Source organism: Pseudorca crassidens, chromosome 2, assembly GCF_039906515.1.
Source record: "Pseudorca crassidens isolate mPseCra1 chromosome 2, mPseCra1.hap1, whole genome shotgun sequence".
Lineage (NCBI taxonomy): Eukaryota > Metazoa > Chordata > Mammalia > Artiodactyla > Delphinidae > Pseudorca > Pseudorca crassidens.
In genome coordinates, this window is record NC_090297.1 from 79,982,131 (window position 1) to 80,008,443 (window position 26,313).

Genomic DNA, 26,313 nt, shown 5'->3' on the forward strand with positions numbered 1-26,313 from the left:
CTGCCTTATGCATTTTGCTTCTTTAAGGATTCATTCATTCACTAACAAAAGTTTACGAACACTTGTTATATGTCAGACACTGTGTTACACACTGGGGCTATATCAGTAAGATTGTAAAGATTAACAAGATGAAATTTAAAATATTCAGCGTAGCACCTAACACATAATAAGCACTCAATAAATGAAGATTTCATTACTATCGCTATTACTACTGTTATATTATTATTTACCCTTCTATAGTTTGCAAATTATTATTCCTATTGAGGATTATTTTGTAATGAAAACAATGCGTAGGTATTAAGAAATCTGTATTCTAGAGCCTAATTCTGTCAAATGACTCTGCTTTGGTTTTTCACACCTGTAAAATGAAACTAACACCCTTTCTAATTCTCTTTCACACTTTCTGAACTCAAAATCAGATGAGTTAATGTTAACATTAGGGAGTTTCTATTCTTGATTTCTTCTCAGTTAAGAATAATATTCAACACAACATTGTAAATCAACTATACTTCAATAAAAAATAAATTTAAAAAGAATAATATTTACATGAAAATACAAGCCTTCTACTCATCAATTTTAATGCAATTTTTAGTATAATAATCTTATCACAATAATCAACTTAGATATTTTAAATAAAAATAAATAGTTTGGATTTGACAATAAATATAAATGTCATGTTTCATGTTCATATTCCCAGTAATGGAAGAAAGGACCAATACAGTTACCAGGTGCCAAAAACATGACTATCGTTCTATTCACTGCTACAGCTACAAAGTTGCCCCCACTGGTGATATCTTAGTATAGCCTGTTTTTACTCCCACCTTCTCCAAAATCAGTTCTTTTTCCTGGTCTATCACCAATACTATTCTCTTTCTACTGTTATCATTATTCTGATGCAAAGGATTTAGGGAAGAGTTGCAAGTAGGAGGCACATGCGTCCCTCAGTGTCCCTCATTCATGGCAGACTTTCCTAATATACCATGCCACACCATCTTGGAATCTTTCTCAGCACATTCTTTCTCAACATATTACACTTGGTAACCACTACCAAGGTAATCAGCATTACCACATAAGTTGAAAGGCAGTTGCCATCCTGACTTTGGGTATGTATATGAATTTTCTTAGCCCTAACACAGAGATACAATTGGAAATATATTCTAAGGAGTACTATTCTATATCTTACAATCAAAGGCATATGAGGAGGAAAAACATAAGCACTATTAGAAATGCTTTCTTTTCTGCTCATTTCTTCTTAAATTGCATGAGATACACAAATTATTTACTCCAATATTATTTTATACTATATCATTATATATTTATTTTCTTGTGAAAATTAATTTACCAGATCCAATAAAGTTTCTTTTCCACTGATTGTACAAAATTTCTTCACTGTCTCAAATGTAATATAATACCAAGCCATCAATCTTCCTGCCTCTGTGGGAAAAGACAGAAAAATAAACATTCCCCATCAGCTGAAACAACTTGAATTTTCATCAATTTAACAAACATTTCCTTAGCTGTGCCTTTAACAGCATCAGGTACAAAAGACACCAAAAAATCTAGAAGACATGGTCTCTGGAACCTACAGGTTAGCTAGGGAGATAACCACATGTGAAATAGCTAGACTAGAGTACAAAATCCAGTTAATGATAATGTTTACATACACAAACTTAAGTACAGAGGAAATTAAGCCTAAAAGAATGGTCCATGTGGGATTACCTTCTAGACCTCAGGAAAAAACAAAACTTGTTTATCAAAAGAGTAAAGTTTAAAAGACTCTTTAGAATAATGTAATGAGAGATATGGCTTGATAAACATAAGACTAAAATTCAGGTCAAACTGACCTGCTTAGAATCTTTGGGCCACCACTTACTAGTTACTAGGTGATCATGTGCAGGTTACTTTACCAGTTTCTTAATGTAATGCGGGAATAATAAAAGTATGCATCTCATATGTTTGTTGTGAAGAAGATTAAATGCAATAATACATGCATAGTACTTAGCATAGTGCCCAACGTTAAATAAATGTTGCCTACTTTTATTATCAAAACATGATGAAAGGTAGAATACAGAGGCCCTGAAATAGCCTTTAAATGCTATAAAGGAGTTTAGATTTTGGTTTTGATTTGTAAAATAACAGAAGACCACTTAAAATTCTTGAGCAATATTTCAATTAAATTTGAATTTGAAACTAAATTGTTTTGGAAATAAAACATCAGGTAGGCTGTGGGTAGGAGGATGGGTAGAGTGAGGATAAGTAATTGATGAAATGGAATTCATTTAAAAGGTTACTGGCTTCAATTATAAGTTGTCAAGAACATTACAAAGAATTTCAAGTCTTGTGAACACACACAAAAAACAGCTGAGAAGAGGAAAAAGGCATACTGTTGCTCAAGGAACAGGCTAATATTTAAGTATGTGCTACAGGTTTTGCTGAAGAGGAAAGAATTTGACATTCCATCACTTATAGGCACCAAGAATAAGGTACAGTAGACAGAACTTAGACTCAGGAATAGTCACTTTCTCAATTAGGAGTCTAGTGAATATGTTCAGCCAAAACGTGAGTAATGCAGTGGTTCACCAAAGGGAGATTCTAAGAGCAGTGTGTGAGATAGCGAGAATATGGTTACCAAGGGAACTAGTATATGTTATATTTAGGGTAAACTTTAAGATGCTCCTCTTATCCTAGATGTTTATAACTTAATATAGGGTATCTCCCTGCTAGTCAAAATGAAAGGTTTTGAGAAAAGGCTTGGTATTTGCTGGCTTATTAGTACGGACGAAGGTTTCCTAGGTAAGGTATAAAAATAAACTAGAAAGAAAGCTATAAAGAAAATGAGTCAAGGCAGAAGCAATGGAAATAATTTTTTAAAATTTGCAAGTGAAGAGAGGAAATAAAGAGGCAACTTGCTATCAATATAGCTTTTGAATAATAGCAAATACAGGGTATTTCAAAGTAAAAGTCATAGAGTTGGGGTAAGGAGAGTGGAAGCAGAGGTCATGAGAATGCACCTCTCACATATCCTACTGCAAGAAGTGCTCTGATGGATGGCCCCAACTGCTATGTTCTGAATCTATCACTATGTACACACCAAGATCACACTTCTCAGGAGATACAAACAAATGACTGAGCATGGCAGGAATATTAAGAAAGATCTATAAGCCAAGGGACTCTTAGGATGGGCAACTTTGACTTGAATATTCCCCATCAACTTTGCCAAATGGTCTTAGGACTGCATTGCAGGAAAAAATTCTCCTTCCTTCTCTCTTTCCTTCCTTTTCTCCTTCCTTCCTTCACTCTCCTTCACAGAGGTAAGATTTGCATCCCAGTTTAATGACTTTCCATGCCTTTTGCAATTACTGCCCATTTTCATAAGGTTGTTAATCCTTCATAAATTTGCACAAACCAAGACTTGGTCTTTTGAGACCTTCTTCTATACACATTAGCAGGCAGAATAGCTAAAAATCTGGACAAGAACACAAGCATACAGATAAAAATACCTAGATACTTGAGTATTATAACCACAAACTAAAAAAGCAAAAACTATATAAAGCAGAATTACTGGAACATACAGACTAAAAATTTAAATACAAAAAATAAATATTCAAAGAGATAAAAGAAGTAATAGTAACACAAAGGAACAAGAAGTCATAAAGAAAGAATTAATTAGAAATAATATGTAAGGAGCTTCCATCCACATTAACAGCAGGCTAAGTAATTATGAACCAACGCCTCTGCTGAAGGCAACTAAGTCAGATAAATGAAACATATGAAATATCTTTTATAAGGCAGCAAAGAACTAACAAGATATTTATCTGGGAGAGGGCTTAAAACCAAAGGGATAAGCACACACAAAATATTTATAAAAACTGACCACATACTGCGCCATAAAACAAGTCTCAACAATTCTCAAAAGATTGAAATCATACTGAAAATATCATCTGATACAAAGCAACTGTATCAAATATCAAAAACAACAGCAACAACAAAAAAACTGAAAAGAAAAATAACTAGAAAACCATCATATGTACAGAAATTAAGAACTAGATTTCCAAATAACCCATAGGTCAAAGAAGAAATAATGAAAATTAGAAAATACAACAAACTGATTGATAATGAAACTATTACAAATCACAGCTAATAAAAATTCTTAGCCTTAAATAAATATATAGTATTCCTATACATTTACATAAACCTTTATTTCCTGTAAATATATAGTATATGCATTCCTATAAAATCTTGTATTCTATAAACTACATACTAAAAATAACAAGGTTTATGGGAAAAAGTATTGAGGCAAACAACTAAAAAATTCATACAACCTTATAACAAGAGCACTAACCTAAATGATCCTAATAAAAATACTGGCACAGTTAAAAAGACATGTTAAATTCCTCATAAAGTTATATATACATACATGTATGTAACACTTTATGTGTGTGTGTTTTAAGTAGCTTGATGGTGTAGGGTGTAACAAGAGTTGAGGCTGCTGAGTTAATAAATACAGAGGACAAAATGTCCAATGATTGGGCATTGCATAATATGTGCTTTCAAAGCAGAGTACATGACCAAACTGGGTCCAGAGGAGGAACAGGTAAAACAGCATCATGTACAATACTGTATTCCTCTGAAAACTCAGCTACATTCAGCTAGAATGTATATTTTATGTTAAGCTGCTGTGATGGTTAATATTATGTGTCAACTTAACTGGGCCATAGGGTGCCCAGATATTTGGGCAAATATTATTCTGGGTATGTCTGTAAAGGTGTTTTGGATGATATTAACATTTAAATTGATAGACTGAACACTGATAGAATATTAGTGCTCTTTGCAATATTAATGGATTTCCATTTAAAAGATTTCTGTGGACAAATAAGAATGTAAAAATCTTAGGCTAATCAATTTCATCTCTTTTTTACTACCTTTCTTCTTAGCACATTTAGTATGCTACTGAACCCCATGAATCTCCTAGAGAAGATAGTTTAGAGTAAAACTGCATTCTCTATTTTAATTTGGAGTCTCTCACCCCCCACCCCAGAACACTCACTAAGATAAATTGGTGTATGACATGAAGATCTAAATAGATTTTCACTATACCATTTATTGAAACATCAATCCCAAGGCAGTTCTCAATTTTAACGTGCAAAAGCAGCATCCAGGAAACAAGCTTAAAATCTAAATTACTAGGTTTTACTCCTAGAAGGTGAGGTTTGTAGGTCTGGAGTAGGGTTCATTAATTTCATTTTTAACATAACAGCACCCTCAGTTGACTTTGAGAGGAAGTAGTTAACCCAACCACACTTTAGGAAATATTACCCTGCTACGTGATAAGGAATATTTTCAGCTCCAAGATTGGATTGTCCTTTTGGACATTCCTGCCTGGACATGGAATGAGTGAGGAATGAAAGAGAAACCAAGACATCAAACATTTTTTAATAGGCTTAACAAACCGGTTATGCTATTGAGAATAAGAGGCAAGTAGAGATACATTTTCCTAACCTTGGACAAAAAAGAGCAACGACTCATGTTTTCAGAGGAATTTTTTTTGCTGTAAATGTTCATTATCCCATTTCATCATCACAACAACCCAGTAAGGTAAGTAGGATGTGTAATATATTCTTGTTTTACAGATAAATAAACTAAGGCTCAGTAAGCATAAGGTCACAGCAAGCATAGTGGCAGAACTGGGACTGAAATCCAGGCATTTGGAACACAAATTTTATGTTCATTCCACTGTATAGTATTCCAGGTCAAATTAACTGTTATATGCTCTGGGTGTCAAGTTTCATGTCATATATGTAAGAAAAGATTTCCAATAGAAAACTAACGTTCAAATGTCATAGCAAAGGTGAGAGACCAGGATCAAAACTACAATTCATTTACATAATGACCATAGCTTAAGCTGTGAAGGTAAATTATGTTTTCAAAGAAATTATCATAAACTGGGAATAAAGGTCCAACATCTACACATTTAAGAAGCCCACAGTAAAGCAAAAAAGGTCAGCAAAGAGAAATTGATTAAAGAAGCAGAAAGAGAATCAAAAGAATGTTAAAAAGAAGAAAATTAATCAGGTAGTATTCACTGATGATTGAGAAAGAAGACAAATATTACACATATCATTTATTAAGTATGTTTAAAGGCAGAAGGAATGTTGTCAGTGGATTCAAGAAGTTCCACAGGGAAAGAATTATAGTGGGAATAAGATTCTTGAGAATTAAAATATCTGAAGAATAGAAGAAGAAGTTATATTAGTGATTCTCATGCCCCCTTTAGTGAGACATCCTAGAATACAAAGAAGGTAATTCTCACAAACAAATTAGGTTTATCAGAATGAGAACCATGGGAGAGGAAACAAATGTTATAAATCTAGGGCTGAGAGTTAGGGAGGTAAATTGCTTTTAAAAACCTTATACAAATAAATACAAATAAAAACATAATACAAAATCATACATTTCTATAGTACAGTTGCAAGTATGTAAAAATGCATTTAAAAATGGAAGGATACATGAAATGTTAACAGATAGTCTGATTTTTTTAAACTTTCCTATACTTTCCAATTTTTATTCAGTAAAGTATATCTTCTTAAAAAGTTTAATTTGTTATAATGAAGTCAATATTTTCCCCTAAGAAACTTTTAATCATGAGTGGTAAAAACTACAAAACATTCTTTCTTGCTTCTGTTATACCCTATATAGAATCAAAAGGAGAGAGACAGAGAGAAAAGGAGCCTAAGTAACCATCCATATAAGCAATGTTTGAATAATTAAGAATTGGCAAAAGGATAGCTACAAGAGTTAGGACAGGACTGAAGCAACCCAAAGATTTGAGCATTTTAATCCTCTGCTAAAAGTCACCGGCGTTAGCGAACACAAATTCTGTGCCTGTCAAAAAGAAGATCTATAATTTCAGAAATAAAACTCGTATAAATTGATCATGCTAATAATGATGATACCCTACTGAGAACTGAAACCACAATTTTACCGTCATCTAAATTTTAGTAGAAAAAAAATTTTAATTTAGCCTTAAGTAAGCAATTGTTAAATTTACTAACAATGATGGAAAAATTACCAGTTGGTTTGAAATTAACATCTTCATCCATCTTTATCAGGTCCAGAGATGATAAATCATTCAGATTCTTCAAACATAATTCTGTTCAATTATAGAAAACACATTTTTTACTTTAGTAAAATAAAGAATCAACACAAAATAGAATTTATTATAAAATATCCTGAAGGTGTATTTCAGTGTAATTGTTCTGGGAAGAACTGTAGTCCCTAATTAAGTGGTTAAAAAAAAAAAAACTCATTTAAGCAAAAGAGCTGACTAATATGCTGAAAAAATTTTCTAACAGTAAAAATAATACAAATAATAAAAATAACACTCAAGTGATAACATTTACAACTTGGAGCTTTTAAAATGATATATTTGTACTATCTCATTTAATCCTTAAAACACAACATGGCAGGTATTAATATTATTTCATATACAAGTTAGAAAATTAACGAATAGAGAAGCTAAGTGACTTGCTCCAGGTCTAAATACTGTTTTGCCATTTGACTTCCAATATGGCAGTAGTTTTTCTTTTTAAAAAAGCTTTAAGATATATACACACAAAGTATAAAGAGTCAAATAGTTCTACAGAGATTGTTCAAAAAACACCAGTCTTTCCCCTCCTCCTAGTTTGCCACACTCTCTTAAGGTAACCATTATGACTATTTTAACTGATGTTTCTAGTATTTACTTCAGCATCTCTGAATATGACACTATTGCACCTGGAAGGAACCTCTGAATAGGAAGCAATGCAAGTTCACTCTCACTGATTGATGGGGATCAGAGCAATTGTAGTAACCTGTTGCATTCAGTGTTCTCTCTGTTCCCTGCTATAAAGACACAGACCTACTAGAGAATGGACTTGAGGATATGGGGAGGGGGAAGGGTAAGCTGTGACAAAGTGAGAGAGTGGCATGGACATATATACACTACCAAACGTAAAATAGATAGCTAGTGGGAAGCAGCCGCATAGTACAGGGAGATCAGCTCGGTGCTTTGTGACCACCTAGAGGGGTAGGATAGGGAGGGTGGGAGGGAGGGAGATGCAAGAGGGAAGAGATGTGGGAACATATGTATATGTATAACTGATTCACTTTGTTAGAAAGCAGAAACTAACACACCATTGTAAAGCAATTATACTCCAATAAAGATGTTAAAAAAAAAAAAAAAAAGCCCAGGAGATTGGAGGCAGTTAACAGCAGAGAATGGGAATACCACAACCTATTCAATGTTATATAGAATAGCCACTCACAAAAACATAGCCCTTAGAAAGCAGGGTTCTTTGAAAAATACTTTAGTTTAAGCAACATTGCTAAAGCAGCTTGATAGTTTTAAGTGTTTGGTTAAGTAAGGCTTTTGAAGTCTTTGCTAATTTTCTTAATTACCCACTATTAAATTAACAATCAGTGGCCATCAACAAAAGTCTACACATAATAAATGCTGGAGAGGGTGTGGAGAAAAAGGAACCGTCCTACACTGTTGGTGGGAATGTAAATTGGTACAGCCACTAGGGAGAACAGTAAGGAGGTTCCTTAAAAAACTAAAAATAGAGTTACCACATGATCCTGCAATCCCACTCCTGGGCATATATCCAGAGAAAACTATAATTTGAAAAGATACATGCACCCCAATGTTCATTGCAGCACTATTTACAATAGTCAAGACATGGAAGCAACCTAAATGTCCATCAACAGATGAATGGATAAAGAAGATGTGATATATATATATATATATATATATATATATATATATATATATATACATAATAGAATATTACTCAGACATAGAAAAGAATGAAATAATGCCATTTGTGGCAACATGGATGGATGGATGGACCCAGAGATTATCATACTAAGTGAAGTAAGCAAGACAGAGAAAGACAAATATCACATGATATCACTTATATGTAGAATCTAAAAAAAATAAATAATACAAATGAACTTATTTACAAAACAGGAAGAGACTCACAGACATAGAAAACAAACTTATGGTTACCAAAGGGGAAAGAGGGGGAGGGATAAATTAGGAGGTTGAGATTAACATGTACATACTACTATATATAAAATAGATAACCAACAAGGACCTGCTGTACAAGCACAGGAAACTATACTCAATATTTTGTAATAATGTATAAGGGAAAAGAATCTGAAGAAAAATATACATATATATAAAACTGAATCACTATACTGTACACCTGAAACTAACATGACATTGTAAATCGACTACACTTAAATAAAAAAAAAACAATGCTCTCAACTTTCTACTTCAAAAAAATTAATATTCAGTAAGTTAATCAAACAAGAATGCTTACTATATGCTGAGCACTATTCTAAGCTTAAAGTTTATAGTAGTGAACAAGGCAAGGTTCTTCTTCTATAAAACTTGTGTTTTACTGAAGAAAGCAATCAATAACAAATAAATAATTTCAGGTATTGATAAGTATTACGAGGGAGGGAGAGATTGGGATTGACATGTACACACCACTATATTTAAAACAGATAACCAACAAGGACCTACTGTATAGCACAAGGAACTTTGCTCAATATTCTGTAATAACCTAAATGGGAAAAGAATTTGAAAAAGAATAGATACATGTATATGTATAACTGAACCACTGTGCTGTACACCTGAAACTAACACAACATTGTTACTCAACTATACTCCAATATAAAATAAAAATTAAAAAAAAAAGAAAGGTATTATGAAGGAAAACAAAGCTGAGACAGGAACTAAAGAATAACAGAGTTTTTTAAGCTTTTATTTAATTAAGCTTACGTGTATTTCAGATACACAGATTATAATTTCTGATTAAAGTAAGGATGTAGTCATTCTAATTTTCAACATAAACACATCACCTTTTCCAAGAGCAGGAAAACAGCAGTAACAATATGGAAATTGTTTTTCCTTTGTCTCTGTAAATGTGGGTTTAAATAAGGTAGTCCAGGAAGGTCTCTCTGAGGAGTTGATATGTAAACAAAGACCTGAATGAAATGAAGGTTCAGGCCACGTAAAATATGCAAGAAGTGTTTCAAGAACAAAGAGAGTGCAAGGACCTGAAGTGTGAACAAGCTTGATGTGGTTAAGAAACAGCAAGATAGCCAATTTGGGCAGAGTGGAATAAATGAGGAGAAAGTGACAAGAGATGAAGTTAGAGAAATAGGCATGGGGATACCAAATAGGACTTTGTGGGTTCTGGTGAAAGTTTGCATTTTATTCTAAGAGTGATGGGAGAGGTACTGGAGGATACTGAGTAAGAAAGTATAACAAAATTTAGGAAACAGCATATTGTATGCTAAAGACGCTTCCTAAGAAATTTAAGGCAGACCTCCAAGCAAACCAAAACATTCTATCCAATTATATAATAAATTTGGCTATTCTTTATAGGCAAAACTTAGCCACCTATAATAATTGAAAATAAGACAAATATGAACTGTTAAGAACATTTAAGAATGCCAGAGATTTCCGTGCATTAATTTTGTATCCTGCTACTTTACCAAATTCATTGATTAGCTCTAGTAGTTTTCTGGTAGCATCTTTAGGATTCTCTATGTATAGTATCATGTCATCTGCAAAGAGTGACAGCTTTACTTCTTCTTTTCCGATTTGGATTCCTTTTATTTCCTTTTCTTCTCTGATTGCTGTGGCTAAAACTTCCAAAACTACGTTGAATAAGAGTGGTGAGAGTGGGCAACCTTGTCTTGTTCCTGATCTTAGTGGAAATGCTTTCAGTTTTTCACCATTGAGGACGATGTTGGCTGTGGGTTTGTCATATATGGCCTTTATTATGTTGAGGAAAGTTCCCTCTATGCCTACTTTCCGCAGGGTTTTTATCATAAATGGGTGTTGAATTTCTCTGCATCTATTGAGATGATCATATTGTTTTTCTCCTTCAATTTGTTAATAGGGTGTATCACGTTGATTGATTTGCGTATATATTGAATATATATATATTGAATATATATATATATTCAATATATAATTGATTTGCATATATTGAAGAATATATATATATTGAATATATATATATAGAAGAATATATATATTGAAGAATATATATATATTGAATATATATATATATTCAATATATAATATATATATATTGAATATATATTGTATATATATATATATTGAAGAATCCTTGCATTCCTGGAATAAACCCCACTTGATCATGGTGTATGATCCGTTTAATGTGCTGTTGGATTCTGTTTGCTAGTATTTTGTTGAGGATTTTTGCATCTATGTTCATCAGTGATATTGGTCTATAGTTTTCTTTCTTTGTGACATCCTTGTCTGGTTTTGGTATCAGGGTGATGGTGGCCTCGAAGAATGAGTTGGGGAGTGTTCCTCCCTCTGCTATATTTTGGAAGAGTTGGAGAAGGATAGGTGATAGCTCTTCTCTAAATGTTTGATAGAATTCGCCTGTGAAGCCATCTGGTCCTGAGCTTTTGCTTGTTGGAAGATTTTTAATCACAGTTTCAATTTCAGTGCTTGTGATTGCTCTGTTCATATTTTCTATTTCTTCCTGATTAAGTCTTGGCAGGCTGTGCCTTTCTAAGAATTTGTCCATTTCTTCCAGTTTGTCCATTTTATTGGCATAGAGTTGCTTGTAGTAATCTCTCATGATCTTTTGTATTTCTGTAGTGTCAGTTATTACTTCTCCTTTTTCATTTCTAATTCTATTGATTTCAGTCTTCTCCCTTTTTTTCGTGATGAGTCTGGCTAATGGTTTATCAATTTTGTTTATCCTTTCAAAGAACCAGCTTTTAGCTTTATTGATCTTTGCTATCGTTTCCTTCATTTCTTTTTCATTTATTTCTGATCTGATTTTTATGATTTCTTTCCTTCTGCTAACTTTGGGGTTTTTTTGTTCTTCTTTCTCTAATTGCTTTAGGTGCAAGGTTAGGTTGTTTATTCGAGATGTTTCCTGTTTCTTAAGGTACGGTTGTATTGCTATAAACTTCCCTCTTAGAACTGCTTTTGCTGCATCCCATAGATTTTGAGTCATCGTGTCTCCATTGTCATTTGTTTCTAGGTGTTTTTTGATTTCCTCTTTGATTTCTTCAGTGATCACTTCGTTATCAAGTAGTGTATTGTTTAGCCTCCATGTGTTTGTATTTTTTACAGATCTTTTCCTGTAATTGATATCTAGTCTCATAGCGTTGTGGTCAGAAAAGATACTTGATAAATTCCTATACACTAAGGATGAAAAATCTGAAAGTGAAATCAAGAAAACACTTCCATTTACCATTGCAACAAAAAGAATAAAATATCTAGGAATAAACCTACCTAAGGAGACAAAAGACCTGTATACAGAAAATTATAAGACACTGATGAAAGAAATTAAAGATGATACAAATAGATGGAGAGATATACCATGTTCTTGGATTGGAAGAATCAACATTGTGAAAATGACTCTACTACCCAAAGCAATCTACAGATTCAATGCAATCCCTATCAAACTATCACTGGCATTTTTCACAGAACTAGAACAAAAAATTTCACAATTTGTATGGAAACACAAAAGACCCCGAATAGCCAAAGCAATCTTGAGAACGAAAAACAGAGCTGGAGGAATCAGGCTTCCTGACTTCAGACTATACTACAAAGCTACAGTAATCAAGACAGTATGGTACTGGCACAAAAACAGAAATATAGATCAATGGAACAGGATAGAAAGCCCAGAGATAAACCCACGCATATATGGTCACCTTATCTTTGATAAAGGAGGCAGGAATGTACAGTGGAGAAAGGACAGCCTCTTCAATAAGTGGTGCTGGGAAAACTGGACAGCTACACGTAAAAGTATGAGATTAGATCACTCCCTAACACCATACACAAAAATAAGCTCAAAATGGATTAAAGACCTAAATGTAAGGCCAGAAACTATCAAACTCTTAGAGGAAAACATAGGCAGGACACTCTATGACATAAATCACAGCAAGGTCCTTTTTGACCCACCTCCTAGAGAAATGGAAATAAAAACAAAAATAAACAAATGGGACCTAATGAAACTTAAAAGCTTTTGTGCAGCAAAGGAAACCATAAAGAAGACCAAAAGACAACCCTCAGAATGGGAGAAAATATTTGCAAATGAAGCAACTGACAAAGGATTAATCTCCAAAATTTATAAGCAGCTCATGCACCTTAATAACAAAAAAACAAACAACCCAATACAAAAATGGGCAGAAGACCTAAATAGACATTTCTCCAAAGAAGATATACAGACTGCCAACAAACACATGAAAGAATGCTCAATATCACTAATCATTAGAGTAATGCAAATCAAAACTACAATGAGATATCATCTCACACCAGTCAGAATGGCCATCATCAAAAAATCTAGAAACAATAAATGCTGGAGAGGGTGTGGAGAAAAGGGAACCCTCTTTTACTGTTGGTGGGAATGTAAATTGATACAGCCACTGTGGAGAACAGTATGGAGGTTCCTTAAAAATCTACAAATAGAACTACCATATGACCCAGCAATCCCACTACTGGGCATATACCCTGAGAAAACCATCATTCAAAAAGAGTCATGTACCAAAATGTTCATTGCAGCTCTATTTACAATAGCCCGGAGATGGAAACAACCTAAATGTCCATCATCGGATGAATGGATAAAGAAGATGTGGCACATATATACAATGGAGTATTACTCAGCCATAAAAAGAAACGAAATTGAACTATTTGTAATGAGGTGGATGGACCTAGAGTCTGTCATACAGAGTGAAGTAAGTCAGAAAGAGAGAGACAAATACCGTATGCTAACACATATATATGGAATTTAAGGAAAAAAATGTCATGAAAAACCTAGGGGTGAAACAGGAATAAAGACACACACTTACTAGAGAATGGACTTGAGTCTATGGGGAGGGGGAAGGGTAAACTGTGACAAAGCGAGAGAGAGGCATGGACATATATACACTACCAAACGTAAGGTAGATAGCTAGTGGGAAGCAGCCACATAGCACAGGGAGATCAGCTCGGTGCTTTGTGACTGCCTGGAGGGGTGGGATAGGGAGGGTGGGAGGGAGGGAGATGCCAGCGGGAAGAGATATGGGAACATATGTATATATATAACTGATTCATTTTGTTGTGAAGCTGAAACTAACATACCATTGTAAAGCAATTATACTCCAATAAAGATGTTAAAATGAAAAAAAAAAAAAAAGAACATTTAAGAAAAGTTAAATCTTTACAGTTACCAGAACATAGCAAGATATTTCTTGGTCTGTCTCATTTTGTGTATTTGATCATTATGATAAAAAATATATGCTTTTAAAACTCCATTACAAATTTGGTCAATACATAAAGAATAATACAACTATATTATAGATCTGTTTCTCAACAGCTGCATCATGAACATAAGCTATTGCTAATAGCATGATTTTTGTGGTACGCGGGCCTCTCACTGTTGTGGCCTCTTCTGTTGCGGAGCACAGGCTCTGGACGTGCAGGCTCAGCGGCCATGGCTCATGGGCCCAGCCGCTCCGCGGCATGTGGGATCTTCCCGGACCGGGGCACAAACCCGTGTCCCCTGCATCGGCAGGAGGACTCTCAACCACTGCGCCACCAGGGAAACCCCTAATCAGCATGTTTTAACAATATATTTATTCTTTAAGAAAGACAATTTTACTGCTTCATCCTTATCTCTGCATTTTTATTTGCCATATGTGTATATCCAAGTAGAGAATAAATTAAAATTGGCTAAATATTTTTTGGGATCTAACATGTTTTCTTTTCCTGGAAGACAGTCTCAATACAATGAAGAGGCAGCAATTTCTACTCCTAATAAATGCTTAACAATCTTTTGATATTTTAAAAGATAGGTAATGAAATACTGAGTGATTAACTGAAAACTAAAACTGGGTTTGATAGGAATACTTCATTAGCACAGATTAAGATAAGAAGCCCATAATCAAGCTTGGCTTATATTTTCAGTTAAAAGTAAACTAGAAAAGGAACATAAAGAGTTGAGTATCTATAGGCAACATTTCCAAAGACCAGGATCATTTTAAAAATAAAAACAAACCAAGTTAACATGTTATACAAAGGAAGATATTCTGACAGAATTAATAAATAGATTAATACAGAAAAAAAGTACATGTGCCAAGCTTTATTTACCTGTGAAAAAGAAATCCATATTTTCTTTTCTGCAAACAAGATTACTTTAAAAAATACTTTCCCGGAGCATTCTTACTTTCAAAATAACTAAACTTTTTCATTAAAATGTATAGAATATAATTTTTTAGAAGGAAATGCATCTAACCTTGTAATTTTGATTCAATTCCATCTTTGCTCAATCCAGATGCAAAACCTATATAAGTTATGACAATTTATTAAAAACAAAATACAATGAGATGAATTCATCTTTATAAGCTCACTTTATACCCCAGTTAACTAGAAAAGAGTAATCTAACTCAATCTTAAATAGAAGAAAAAAGTAGCTTAAAGTTAAAACAAGGCTTAAACATCTATAGAAAATAAACACTGTTGTGAAATCCTTTCAATATCAATTGGCTATCTCTTGTTATTTTTATTGTATAACAGTGACCAGGAATACTACATGTATTTTTTTTCCTTAGAGGTCTGAAAGTTTTGAACCTATGTGTGTTAGAATGGTATTATAACACGTCAGGTTTTAATTTGATATTCTGCAATCCCAAGCATTTTTATTTTATAACCTGTACTACATGAAAGAACCCTCTAGAAGCAACATAACCATATGTGTGCTAGCTTTAGAAGAAGAAAATTCCAGCAGCAACAGTTATTACTATATACTTTGATTTGAACACCAGTTCAGACAAAATTCAAAATTTCTTTTTGACTTTAACTTATTTTAAATAATTTTAGGCGTTTAAAAAATTTTTGAGATAATTTTTTTCTAAAAGATCTATTTTTAATGGTGTTGATTTCTAACCTTATTAAAAGACTAGAAGTAAAACAGATAAATATTTCTCACATTTCTCTACTCTTGCTCTAACTGTATTTGTTATAATTGTTTTTACTTCTGCTAACTATTAGTTTCTATAATCTATTCTGTGACTTATTAATATAAAGTAGGCCCAATTGGCTTGATAAAGGTACTACTCTTCAAAATCAAAGTAACAAACCATAATGAGATGGATTTTTCAAGGTTCTGATATAAAGCAAGGTTGATCGTATCCATTCCAAAGCAATATTCACATCTGTGATGGTATGCAATACTATCTCCGCATTTAAATGCTCAATAAGATGTCTGTGCAAACTAATGAAAAAAAAACCTTTTCATTAGTAATATATATTTCAATGCCATACAACTGTTACTTGTTTAGAATAATATTTGAATAATTCAATAATTTAATTGAATAATATTGTTACTTTAATAATTCATGAAAGTTAACTTAATTTTCAAAAATATGACAAAACTGTAAAATGTCAGTTTAACTTTTAAAAACATTATAGATTTCTCTCTACTCCATGGATCTAGAAGACATTATTGCTTTAAAAAAGGGCGGGGAGTGGATTACATCCTATTTTCCCCAAAAGTATTATAATCAAACACTTTACTAAAAGGTTGCCTGTCTCCTACTATTATGCAAATTTTAAAGATGTAAAAAGATGTGAAAATTACATGCCTCCCATTACTAATTTGGCCTTTTATAACAAGGATACATGCAACTGCATGCTAAGAAGCATTGCTGAACAAAGATATTACACTGTCTCTTTTTTAACTATTAAATTTCTTAAAAGTACACACTTTCTAATTAGATTATTGAAAAGTTTCAAGAAAATCCCCTAATATATTAAAAGGAAAAATACAGCCTATATTAACATTAACTTATTAACATCTTTTGGGAATATTTTCTATATTACCTGCTTTCTACAGTGTCACTACAAGCTAGCATCTGAATATACTTCTCTTTTGTACTTAACCGAGTCATAATAACTGCAGTAGCTGTAGTGTCAAACTGGAAGGAAAAAAAAAAAGAAAACAGGGAAATTTAGTAAAGAAAAGCACATGTTGATACCAGTCTTCTTCAATAACTCAAGATTTTCATTTTATATTAAACAGTTCCCTGTCTTAAACAACAGGTCAAGAAGGCCTTAAAAATGCTTCTGAATTTGAATATTAACTGAAAATTTGACTTAAAAACCTTCCAAGAGTATAGATGTAAAAGTACCACTTTGGTTTCAATGTAACATAATTTTGGCAGTAGTAATATCAAAACAAACTTAGGTAACTGGTTAAAAGCTGTAACATTCGGGGCAATTTATTTATAATCTAATTTATCCTATAATAATTATAAATTTGTATGACACAATATTTTGATATTCTTTGAAAAGATATTCTTCCTAAATTTTCCCTTAGTACCTATATGAATGACTTCTTTATTCAAGAATTTGTCAGATTAGGCCATGTTTTATAATGCATATGGGCTGATCTTTAATTGTCGCAATATCTTGGGACCACTGTTGGCATTTTGTGCTAGGATCCAGGGATGGTACATGTTCTGCAATGTATGACAGTCCTACACAATGAAAAACTGTCCCATCCAAAATGCCAATAGCATCCCTATTCAGAATAAAAAACAAACAAAACCCAAAATACTCAAAACCAAAAAAACTCTTTAACAGCATACACATTAATAAACCCAACCATTTATCAACCCAACCATTCAACAACCAATGGGAGCTTAGAGGGAATGAAGGGAGTATGTCTCCTTTGGTGAGACTTGTTTCACTTCTACTCCTCCATTAAAGTACATTTTCTTAGTTACATTTATGCTTAAACCTAATCTAAACGTGAAATGTTAATCTTTTGTTTAACAAAAAATACAAAATTATTTCCTTTTTTTGCTTTTTATCTTGTCTTTAAAATAAATTACAAAAAGTGAAACACTGTCACTTACTTGAGGTCGACCAGCTCTACCAATCATCTGTAGAATATCTGTTTCACTGTACTCTTCAAACATTCCTCCAGCATAATGCATTGTAGATTTTATAACTACTAGGTGAGCAGGTAAATTTACTCCCATGGCTAAGGTACTGGTAGTAACTGCATCAAAATATGGAATATTACTTTTAAGTCATATAACTTTATTGCTTCAAGTAAACATTTTCTTATAGAAGATATATTCTTATAAATGTAATAAAACTCATATATAGGAAATTTAGAATAAAAAGGAAAAAGAAAACATTACAACGTAAAATAATATATCTTAAAACCAAAAAGCTACTAATTCTTACTTTTCAAATTGCACTATGTTCAGTAAGATGATAAAGAACTAAAATTGCCAGAGAGTTTACTATAGCACATATATGTATGGATAGTTATATAATTTTAGATTCTTGGAAGAAAAGCAGAAATGAGTCAGAATACCTGAGCTTTTTCTTTTTCCAAAAGATCTTATAATATTCACAAGAATACGTTTTACTTACAAAGAACCGGTAGATCTCCAACAGTAAAAGCTCCTTCAACTACTTTTCTATCTGACAGCTCCATACCAGCATGATGATAAGCAACACCATGTATTAAGATATCTATAAAAGAAATATATCATCTGTTATGTACTGTTGATATTTCATCAGTAATTGGTTCTTTTTATCTATAGCTGAAAATACTATTCAAAAATTATCTCTAAACCTACCTCTCAGTTTTGAATCTCTTATGGAATATGCACACTTATGTAACCTATTTTAAAAAACACAAAATTATTGAGTTATTCCCATTAACATCAAAACTCTTAGTGTATTAGTTAATTATTTTGAAGATTACAGATATCAAAATATTTTCACATCATTTTTTGAAAACCATCTTTAAGAAGCAGAGAATATCTAACTTTCATACTGACAGTCCCTAATTTATAACTAAGAAAAAAAAAACCTAAATAATCCAATTTTAAAAAGGGCAGAGGACCTGAATAGACATTTTTTTCAAAGATGACATCCAAATGGACAGCAGAACAAGAAAAGGTGCTCAACATCACTAATCATCAGGGAAATGGAAATCAAAACCACAATGAGATATACCCTCACACCTGTCAGAATGGCTATTATCAAAAAGACAATAAATAAGTGTTGGTGAGGATGTGGAGAAAAGGGAATCCTCATGCACTATTGGTGGGAATGTAAATTAATGCAGCCACTATGGAAAACAATATGGAGATTCCACAAAAATTTTAAAATAGAACTACCATATGATCCAGCAATTTCACTCCGAGGTGTTTATCCAACAAAAACAAAACCACCAATTCAAAAAGACATATACACCCCTATGTTCATTGCAGCATTATTTACAATAGCCATGATATGGAAGCAACCTAAGTGTCTAACAATAGATGAATGGATAAAGAAGATGTGGTACTTGCGTGTGTGTGTGTGTGTGTGTGTGTGTGTGTGTGTGTGTGTGTAAAATATTACTCAGCCATAAAAAAGAATGAAATCTTGCCATTTGTGACAACTGGATGAACCTACAGGGTATTATGCTAAGTGAAATAAGTCAGACAGAGAAAGACAAATAAATGAAATAAGTCAGACAGAGAAAGACAAATACCACATGATTTCACTTGTGTGGAATCTAAAAAACAAAACAAATGAACAAACATAAAATAAAAACAGAGTCATAGATACAGAAAACAAACAGGTGGTTGCCAGAGGGGAGAGAGGTGGGTGGAGGAAAGAAATGGGTGAGGGAGATTAAAAGGAACAAACTTCCAGTTATGAAATAAATGAGTCATGGGTACAAAATGTAGAGTGTGGGAATATGGTCAATAATTATATAATATCTTGCATAGTGACAGATTGTAACTAGACTTATCATGGTGATCATTTTGAAATGTATGGAAACACTAAATCACTGTGTTGTGTAATAGGAACTAACACAGTGTTGAAGGTCAATTATACTTCAAAAATGAACAAATTCATGGAAAAAGAGATCAGATTTATGGTTACCAGAGGCGAGGGGTTGGAGGGGTGGGGAGGGGCAACTGGATGAAGGAGTCAAAAGGCACAAACTTCCAGTTATAAGATAAATAGGTACTAGGGATACAATGTACAACATGATAAATATAATTAACACTGCTGCATGTTACATATAAAAGTTGTTAAAAGAGTAAATCCTAACAGTTCTCATCACAAGTGAAAAACATCTCTATTCCTTTAATTTTGTATCTATATGTATGGATGATGAATATGCACTAAACTTATTGTGGTAATCATTTCATGCTATATGTAAGTCAAATCTTTATTCTGTACACCCTAAACTTATACAGTGCTATATGTCAATTATATCTCAAAAAAACTGGGGAAAATAGGGAAATAAATAATTATAAATAAAATCACAAAAAAAAAAAAAAGAGAGAAAAATACCCCCAAAGGCTCAGGAAACATTTTCACAATGAGAATGCTACCAATTAACTTCCTGAAGTTAACTAAAATTTTTTAAAATATAGAAATATTTTTTAAGTTAAATGCATGATACAACACAAAAATTATTTTTAAAAAAGCTAAAGAAACCAGAATACACAAAAAGTTGGGCATGTTAGACAAGTTTAGAAACCTTAGTAACAGAATCTGGGGTTTATGGGCAAAAAGAAATCTTGTGGGAGCTGCTAGAATGTGACTGGTTAAACGGGAATTGACATAAGCAGCAGTCTCTTCCTCTAGTCTATAGCAACTCAAAATGGCATTCCACTCCTTTTCACTTATGCTTTTCTCAGGGAATGAAGTAAAAGCCGAACATACAAATGAGAATCTATTCAACTGTTTATTGTGCCTGAGTAACAGACTGACCGTGATATATGATAAATATTCTCTAGAGTATAAAACAAAGAGGTAGGTAGAAAGAAATCTATGTTATTGTTATCTTGATAGCATTAATTTCACATTTTCCCTTTCTGTCTACCTCTTAGACCTCATGTACTTTTTTGGCTATAAGCTCTATTTTGGTTTCTCTTTCTCTGGCTCTCTACTGTATCTTATTGTTTAATCATGCTTTGCTGATGTTTGTAACAAAAGCTGCACCACAGAGAGTTTTTATCTTATGGCTGTAACTAAGGAGATCAAGTTAAATCCTTAAAGCAGAAGTAAAATTATGAAAATAGTATATACAGCATGGATAGGTGGCTGCATATGTAATTCTTTAATGCACTAAATGACTAGAGATCCACCCTTTTAGTGGATAGAAAGTCAAATGGCAGAAAGCTAAAGTGGTATCCTCTAGGTTTGGTACACATCTTTGGTTGAAAAGTAACCAGAGGTGTAGCCACAGGGTAGACTGTAATTGGAAAGCTGATCTGATCCAAAGTGAAGAAAAGTACATCCCCCACCGTAGAAAATTAGTCAGAAAAATCAGTATCTGCTCATATCCACATGTAATGATCTAATCCAACTTTGGTTTGAGGTCTACCACTAAACTTATTTATTTATTTCCAAAAACTGTTATTAATAATAAGCTAATAGTAGTAGTAAGCATGTGCTGGCACTCTGCTGAGTCTTGCTAAGATTGGGGGGTAAATAAGATGACCATGAGTCCTTCTTTCCTCAAGACGTTTACAATCTAAGGAATAGAACAGATATTAAATAACAATTAAACAAAAGCATATTTATTATAATTATAGTAAGTTTTATGAAATAAAAATATAGGGTGCCTGTAAAAGCAAATAAAGGGACACTAAGAATCATGGAAAACTTCTTAAGAAACTGATATTAAAGGTGAGACTTGAAGGATGAATAAGAGGTAAAAAACAATTCTGGGCAAAGAAAATATGATTCAGGAAAGCTCTGTGTAGGATAACAGTTTGGTGTATTTACAGAACACATTATACAGGGTATTGCAGGCGATATTAAGTATTTAGGATTTTAGCCTAATGACAAGAAACTATTAAAGTGTTTTAGGCAGAAAAATGACATGTTTAGATTTGTAATTTTAAACAATCACTCTGCTATGAATATAACAGATTAAAGTGGAATAAGAGTGTGTTTGTGGTCATCAGATAAAAGGCAAGAGATTAATAATTACTTGAATGGGGAAGGTGGCAGTGCTGATGAAGATAAAATGATATATTTGAGATATATTTACAAGTAAGAATAGACAGGACTTGGTAATTCATTGCCTATGGGGAAGAAGGTGAAGATGTCAATGACAGGTTTCTGCATGAGCAACTAGGGAGATGATAAATAATCAGGATGGGGAACACTGGAGGAGGAACTGACTTGAGAGAAAGAACCAAGGTTCTCTTTTGGACATACTGAGTTTGACATGCCCACAGATATACAATCGGAGATGTCAGGCAGGTGGATGGTAGACCTGGAGCTCAGAATGGAGGTCTGTGTTGGAGCTGTAAATTTGTAAATTCACAGACATATATAAATATGTGTATACATACATTCTTTGAACCATGTGATAATGAGACTCAAATACCTAGGAGTGTAGCATTAGAAAGAATGAACCTTGGATAGAACCCCTAGAATGTTAACATTTAAGAATCAGGTGTTATAAGTGAAAAGGGACTGAGAATGAGTAGAAAGCAAAGTAGCAAGAAACATGGTAGAAATGATCATGGAAACACAGAGTCTGGAATTTTTTAATTGGGTGGGAGTGGTCAAATGTGTTAGAAGCTCCTGAGAGATCAATTAACAAGATCAGCTTTAGTAAAAGATTACAACAGATACTGGATTGAAAGTGAGTAAAAAATTGAAGACAGCAATATGAATAATCTTTCAAATCTGGCTATGAAATAAAGAAGACAGGATCACAGTTGCATTAAGATTCATTGTCTTAATCATCCAACTTACTTTTATCCTTATCTTACAGATGAGGAAACTAAGGCTTAGAGAGGTCAAGTAACTTGAAAAGGTCAACCCAGTTTTCTCATCTCATCTAGGTTATCCCTAAAAGTCTTTCTACCTCCAAGAAAAAAATTTAAAATATACCTCTGTTTCTGTTCCACAGTCATAATAAATTTCGCATCTTTCACAAGAACAAAAGCAGCCTGTTGCACACCTTTCCTTGTTGCACAAAACTGAAAATGAATGAATAATTTTTGTATTAATCATATTAAAAACTGAACATTACACTAAAAAATAAGCAACCAACAAACCATACCACAAGTGTGGGTTTCTGATCAGAGTACGTTTGTATAACACCGGCAACTTTGTAGTTGAGGGTTAAATCAAACTTAAATTCGGTTTGGTTATTACTGCAGGGAAATCCAAGGACCACTTTCTCAAGTTTCACTGGTCTATGTCCCTCATCCATTTTCAGACATACAGCAGATCTTTCACCATCTGAAAGCCATTCTGCAATCTTTAAATGACAGAAACATACACATTAAATTTTTTTCTAGTAAAGTTTTATGGCTAAAAAGCCCAATTATAGTTCACTTTAAAGTCAAGTTTAAAAATATTTAGTCAAGTAGTCTTTTTCAACATTACATATTCTAGTGACACTGTTCTATTGATATATTGGTAAATATTTTCAATAACAGTGGTTCAAGATTATACCCACTTTTAACATGGTAAACTTCCAATTAATTATTATTATTTTGTTTTATTTTCCTCCTAAGAGTCTAAAGTAAAATTAAAATTAATTTCAACAGAGAAGTCAAATTTCTCACTAGCACTGTAACTTCTTTGCTATTTTTCAGAATGATGCCCAGATATGGCTGACACTTCTTTTGTGTTATCCTAAATATTAGCTGAAGAGTAGCAAAGTAATGATTGGCTTAGACTGGCAAAGGCTGACAACTTTTTTAAACAAAGAACAAATAAACACTGAGAGATGGCAGTGCCAAAAGCACATTTCAGATTCAATGCTAGAGTCCTTAGTTAATTTCTGGAGCTGTGGAGAGCCATCCTTAACTTCACATAGCCTGGTTAGTAATCAGGCTTCCATGCCCTGCTATGAAACTGATTGTTTCTTTGACAGGAAGATAAATTAATGAGTTTTTAATGGCACAGGAAGGAAATATTAAAACATTTTCAAGGCTCTCATGGGTAGGGATGAGAACAAGAATTTACAGTTTGAGCAGAGCAGAAGGCAAAGGTTGAAGGCCTTAACTCAGGGGAAAACTGAGGTAGAGGACTTGTAGAAAGAGACAGAGAGATAGCATTCACAGAAGTAGTGATTATCACAAAGGGGAAGAGAGTTTCAAGAATTACAGAGTATTGATATTTTGTAACTGCTTACAAATAAATAAGAAAAGTTTAGTATCCCAATGTGAAAAAAGGGTTAAGTCTATGACCTTGCAGGTTGCAAAAAAAGAACTTAAAATAGTTGACAAATATATTAATATTTACTTCAGTAGTAATCAATGCAGTACAAAATTTTAAAATAAGGTACCATTTCAAATAACAAATTTGAGAACTATTTAAAAGTAATAATAACAATAATAATTTCATTATTATACTATCCAGCATTAGAATACAGAGAAATGGCTGATGGTAGAGGTATAAATGAATATAACATTTATTGAAAGCACTGTGTTCTTAGTTTTATATACCCTTTGACTCAGTTATTCTACTTTAACAGACCATCCTAAGGAAATAAATGTGATGTTTTCTTAGATATAATTTCAAGACTATTTACAATAGCAAAAAATGGAAACAATCTTCCACCATTAAGGTATTAAATAAATTACAATAAAACCACAAAAAATTGTATTAAAGAAGAGTAGTTAATAACATGGAAACATTTGTAGCTAACATGCAAGTCATAAAAGTGTATGTATATTATGATTCCATCAATACATCTAGAAGGACAAATGCTGGGGTTTTTTTAATTTACACATACTTTAAAATTTTCTCTATTATTCTTGAATATAAACAAAACAAGTAGTCATTTTAAGAATAAAAAGGATTAACTGTGCTAAACTAAAGATAAAGGCAAAATTTTACATTGGATTAGAGAATACTGTACAACAGCTTTTGTGGAAACAATTTCTAAGAATTAGCTGGGGGAAAAGTCATATTACAGTAGGCTGAGAAGTAAATAGGAGTAAGAAAGCAGAGTGAAATTGTACTAGTTTTCAAGTTTGCCAAAAAACTGAAGAAGAAAATTAGGACATGTGTTTGTTATAGAAAATATAATACTGTACAATTATTTCTTTACATGTTCATGTACCCTATTAACCATGAGATCCTCTTCAAGAGCAGGGTCTATATGTTTTCACTTTTGCATCTATCATTAGTGCTTACCACAATTCCAGGCACATAGAATTGGGGGTAACATAACACCTCATATTATGAAGTGTCTAAAACCCATGAAAGTATGACTTTTAGATACTATTAAACAATAGACTTGCACCAAACATATTTTATTAAGCCCAATCAACCAAATTTTATGGCCTTAATGCTGTCATACCTATGAGATCTAACCATAACTTTCCACGATATACCTTTCCTATTAAATTGGTTAGGTGATTTACAGAAAAAAAAAAAAAAACTCACTTTTCTCTAAGATTAAATATTTCACTAAGTCATAAAAAATTCTGATAGACTAAAATTCTAACTTACATCCTCAGCATTTGGAATTGTTGCAGATACAGCTACAAATCTCATTGGAATAATACTGCTGGTATTTTCTACAGCATGAGATAAAAACTGCACAGTTTTCATTCTGCTGACTACAACTTCAAGAGTTGGTCCACGATTTTCATCTTTTACAACGTGTATCTGAGAAAAAAATTAAGACTCATTAGCTATAAAAATAAAAATCTATCTAGTCAATTAAAATGTAAAACAATATTAAACACTCTTAAGAAAATAAGCATTTTCCACTTGAAGGGATAAAGCAAACATAGAGTTTGGTTGAAAATGTCTTGTTTCTTTATATCCATTCAAATCATCTCTTCATGTTTATCTCTGAAAGTGAATAACGCGTTCACTACCTCATCAATGAGAAACAATCGAACCAGTTGGACCAAAGAGTTGTCTCTCCATTTCCTAGTCATGCTATCCCATTTTTCCTAGAGAAAAAATGCAAGTGGTTTAACATGATAAGGAATTATAATAAGTATTATTAAGATGTTGGTAAAAATTTTAACATGACTTGTTACAAATGATGGGCAATATTTTAGTTGATGTCTTAAAATTATCCCAAAAGATACTTAAAGATTTTTAAAATTTTAAAGAATTTTGATAATCATGTGTTTAAAAAATTGAACTCCCATTTATTTTTTAAGTTTAATCAAAAATATTCAAAAGTATAGTCTAATTACCCTTTCTAAGCTCTACCAAGGTCCTCCTGCTACAATACATAATATTTGGATAAAGAATACAAG

The 26,313-nt window shown here is 32.7% G+C and overlaps 1 protein-coding gene across 5 annotated transcripts in view; it reads right to left on the reverse strand.

Moving 5' to 3' along the window:
• The window catches only part of HFM1 (helicase for meiosis 1), a 132,425-nt gene that overhangs the window by 73,047 nt on the left and 33,065 nt on the right, over positions 1 to 26,313 (reverse strand). For all 5 annotated transcript variants that reach the window (XR_010940943.1, XR_010940942.1, XM_067726875.1 and 2 more), the window contains exons 10-21: positions 25,921 to 25,998; positions 25,547 to 25,705; positions 23,139 to 23,339; positions 22,967 to 23,055; positions 18,682 to 18,725; positions 18,473 to 18,574; positions 17,944 to 18,089; positions 16,907 to 17,001; positions 16,165 to 16,298; positions 15,321 to 15,368; positions 7,070 to 7,150; positions 1,343 to 1,434 (exon numbers count right to left, since the gene is read on the reverse strand). Coding sequence is in view for 3 of the 5 variants with exons in the window: in XM_067726875.1 (XP_067582976.1) it covers positions 1,343 to 1,434; positions 7,070 to 7,150; positions 15,321 to 15,368; positions 16,165 to 16,298; positions 16,907 to 17,001; positions 17,944 to 18,089; positions 18,473 to 18,574; positions 18,682 to 18,725; positions 22,967 to 23,055; positions 23,139 to 23,339; positions 25,547 to 25,705; positions 25,921 to 25,998 (1,269 nt within the window). In the remaining 2 variants the exon portion in view is untranslated. The remainder of the gene's footprint in view (positions 1 to 1,342; positions 1,435 to 7,069; positions 7,151 to 15,320; positions 15,369 to 16,164; positions 16,299 to 16,906; positions 17,002 to 17,943; positions 18,090 to 18,472; positions 18,575 to 18,681; positions 18,726 to 22,966; positions 23,056 to 23,138; positions 23,340 to 25,546; positions 25,706 to 25,920; positions 25,999 to 26,313) is intronic.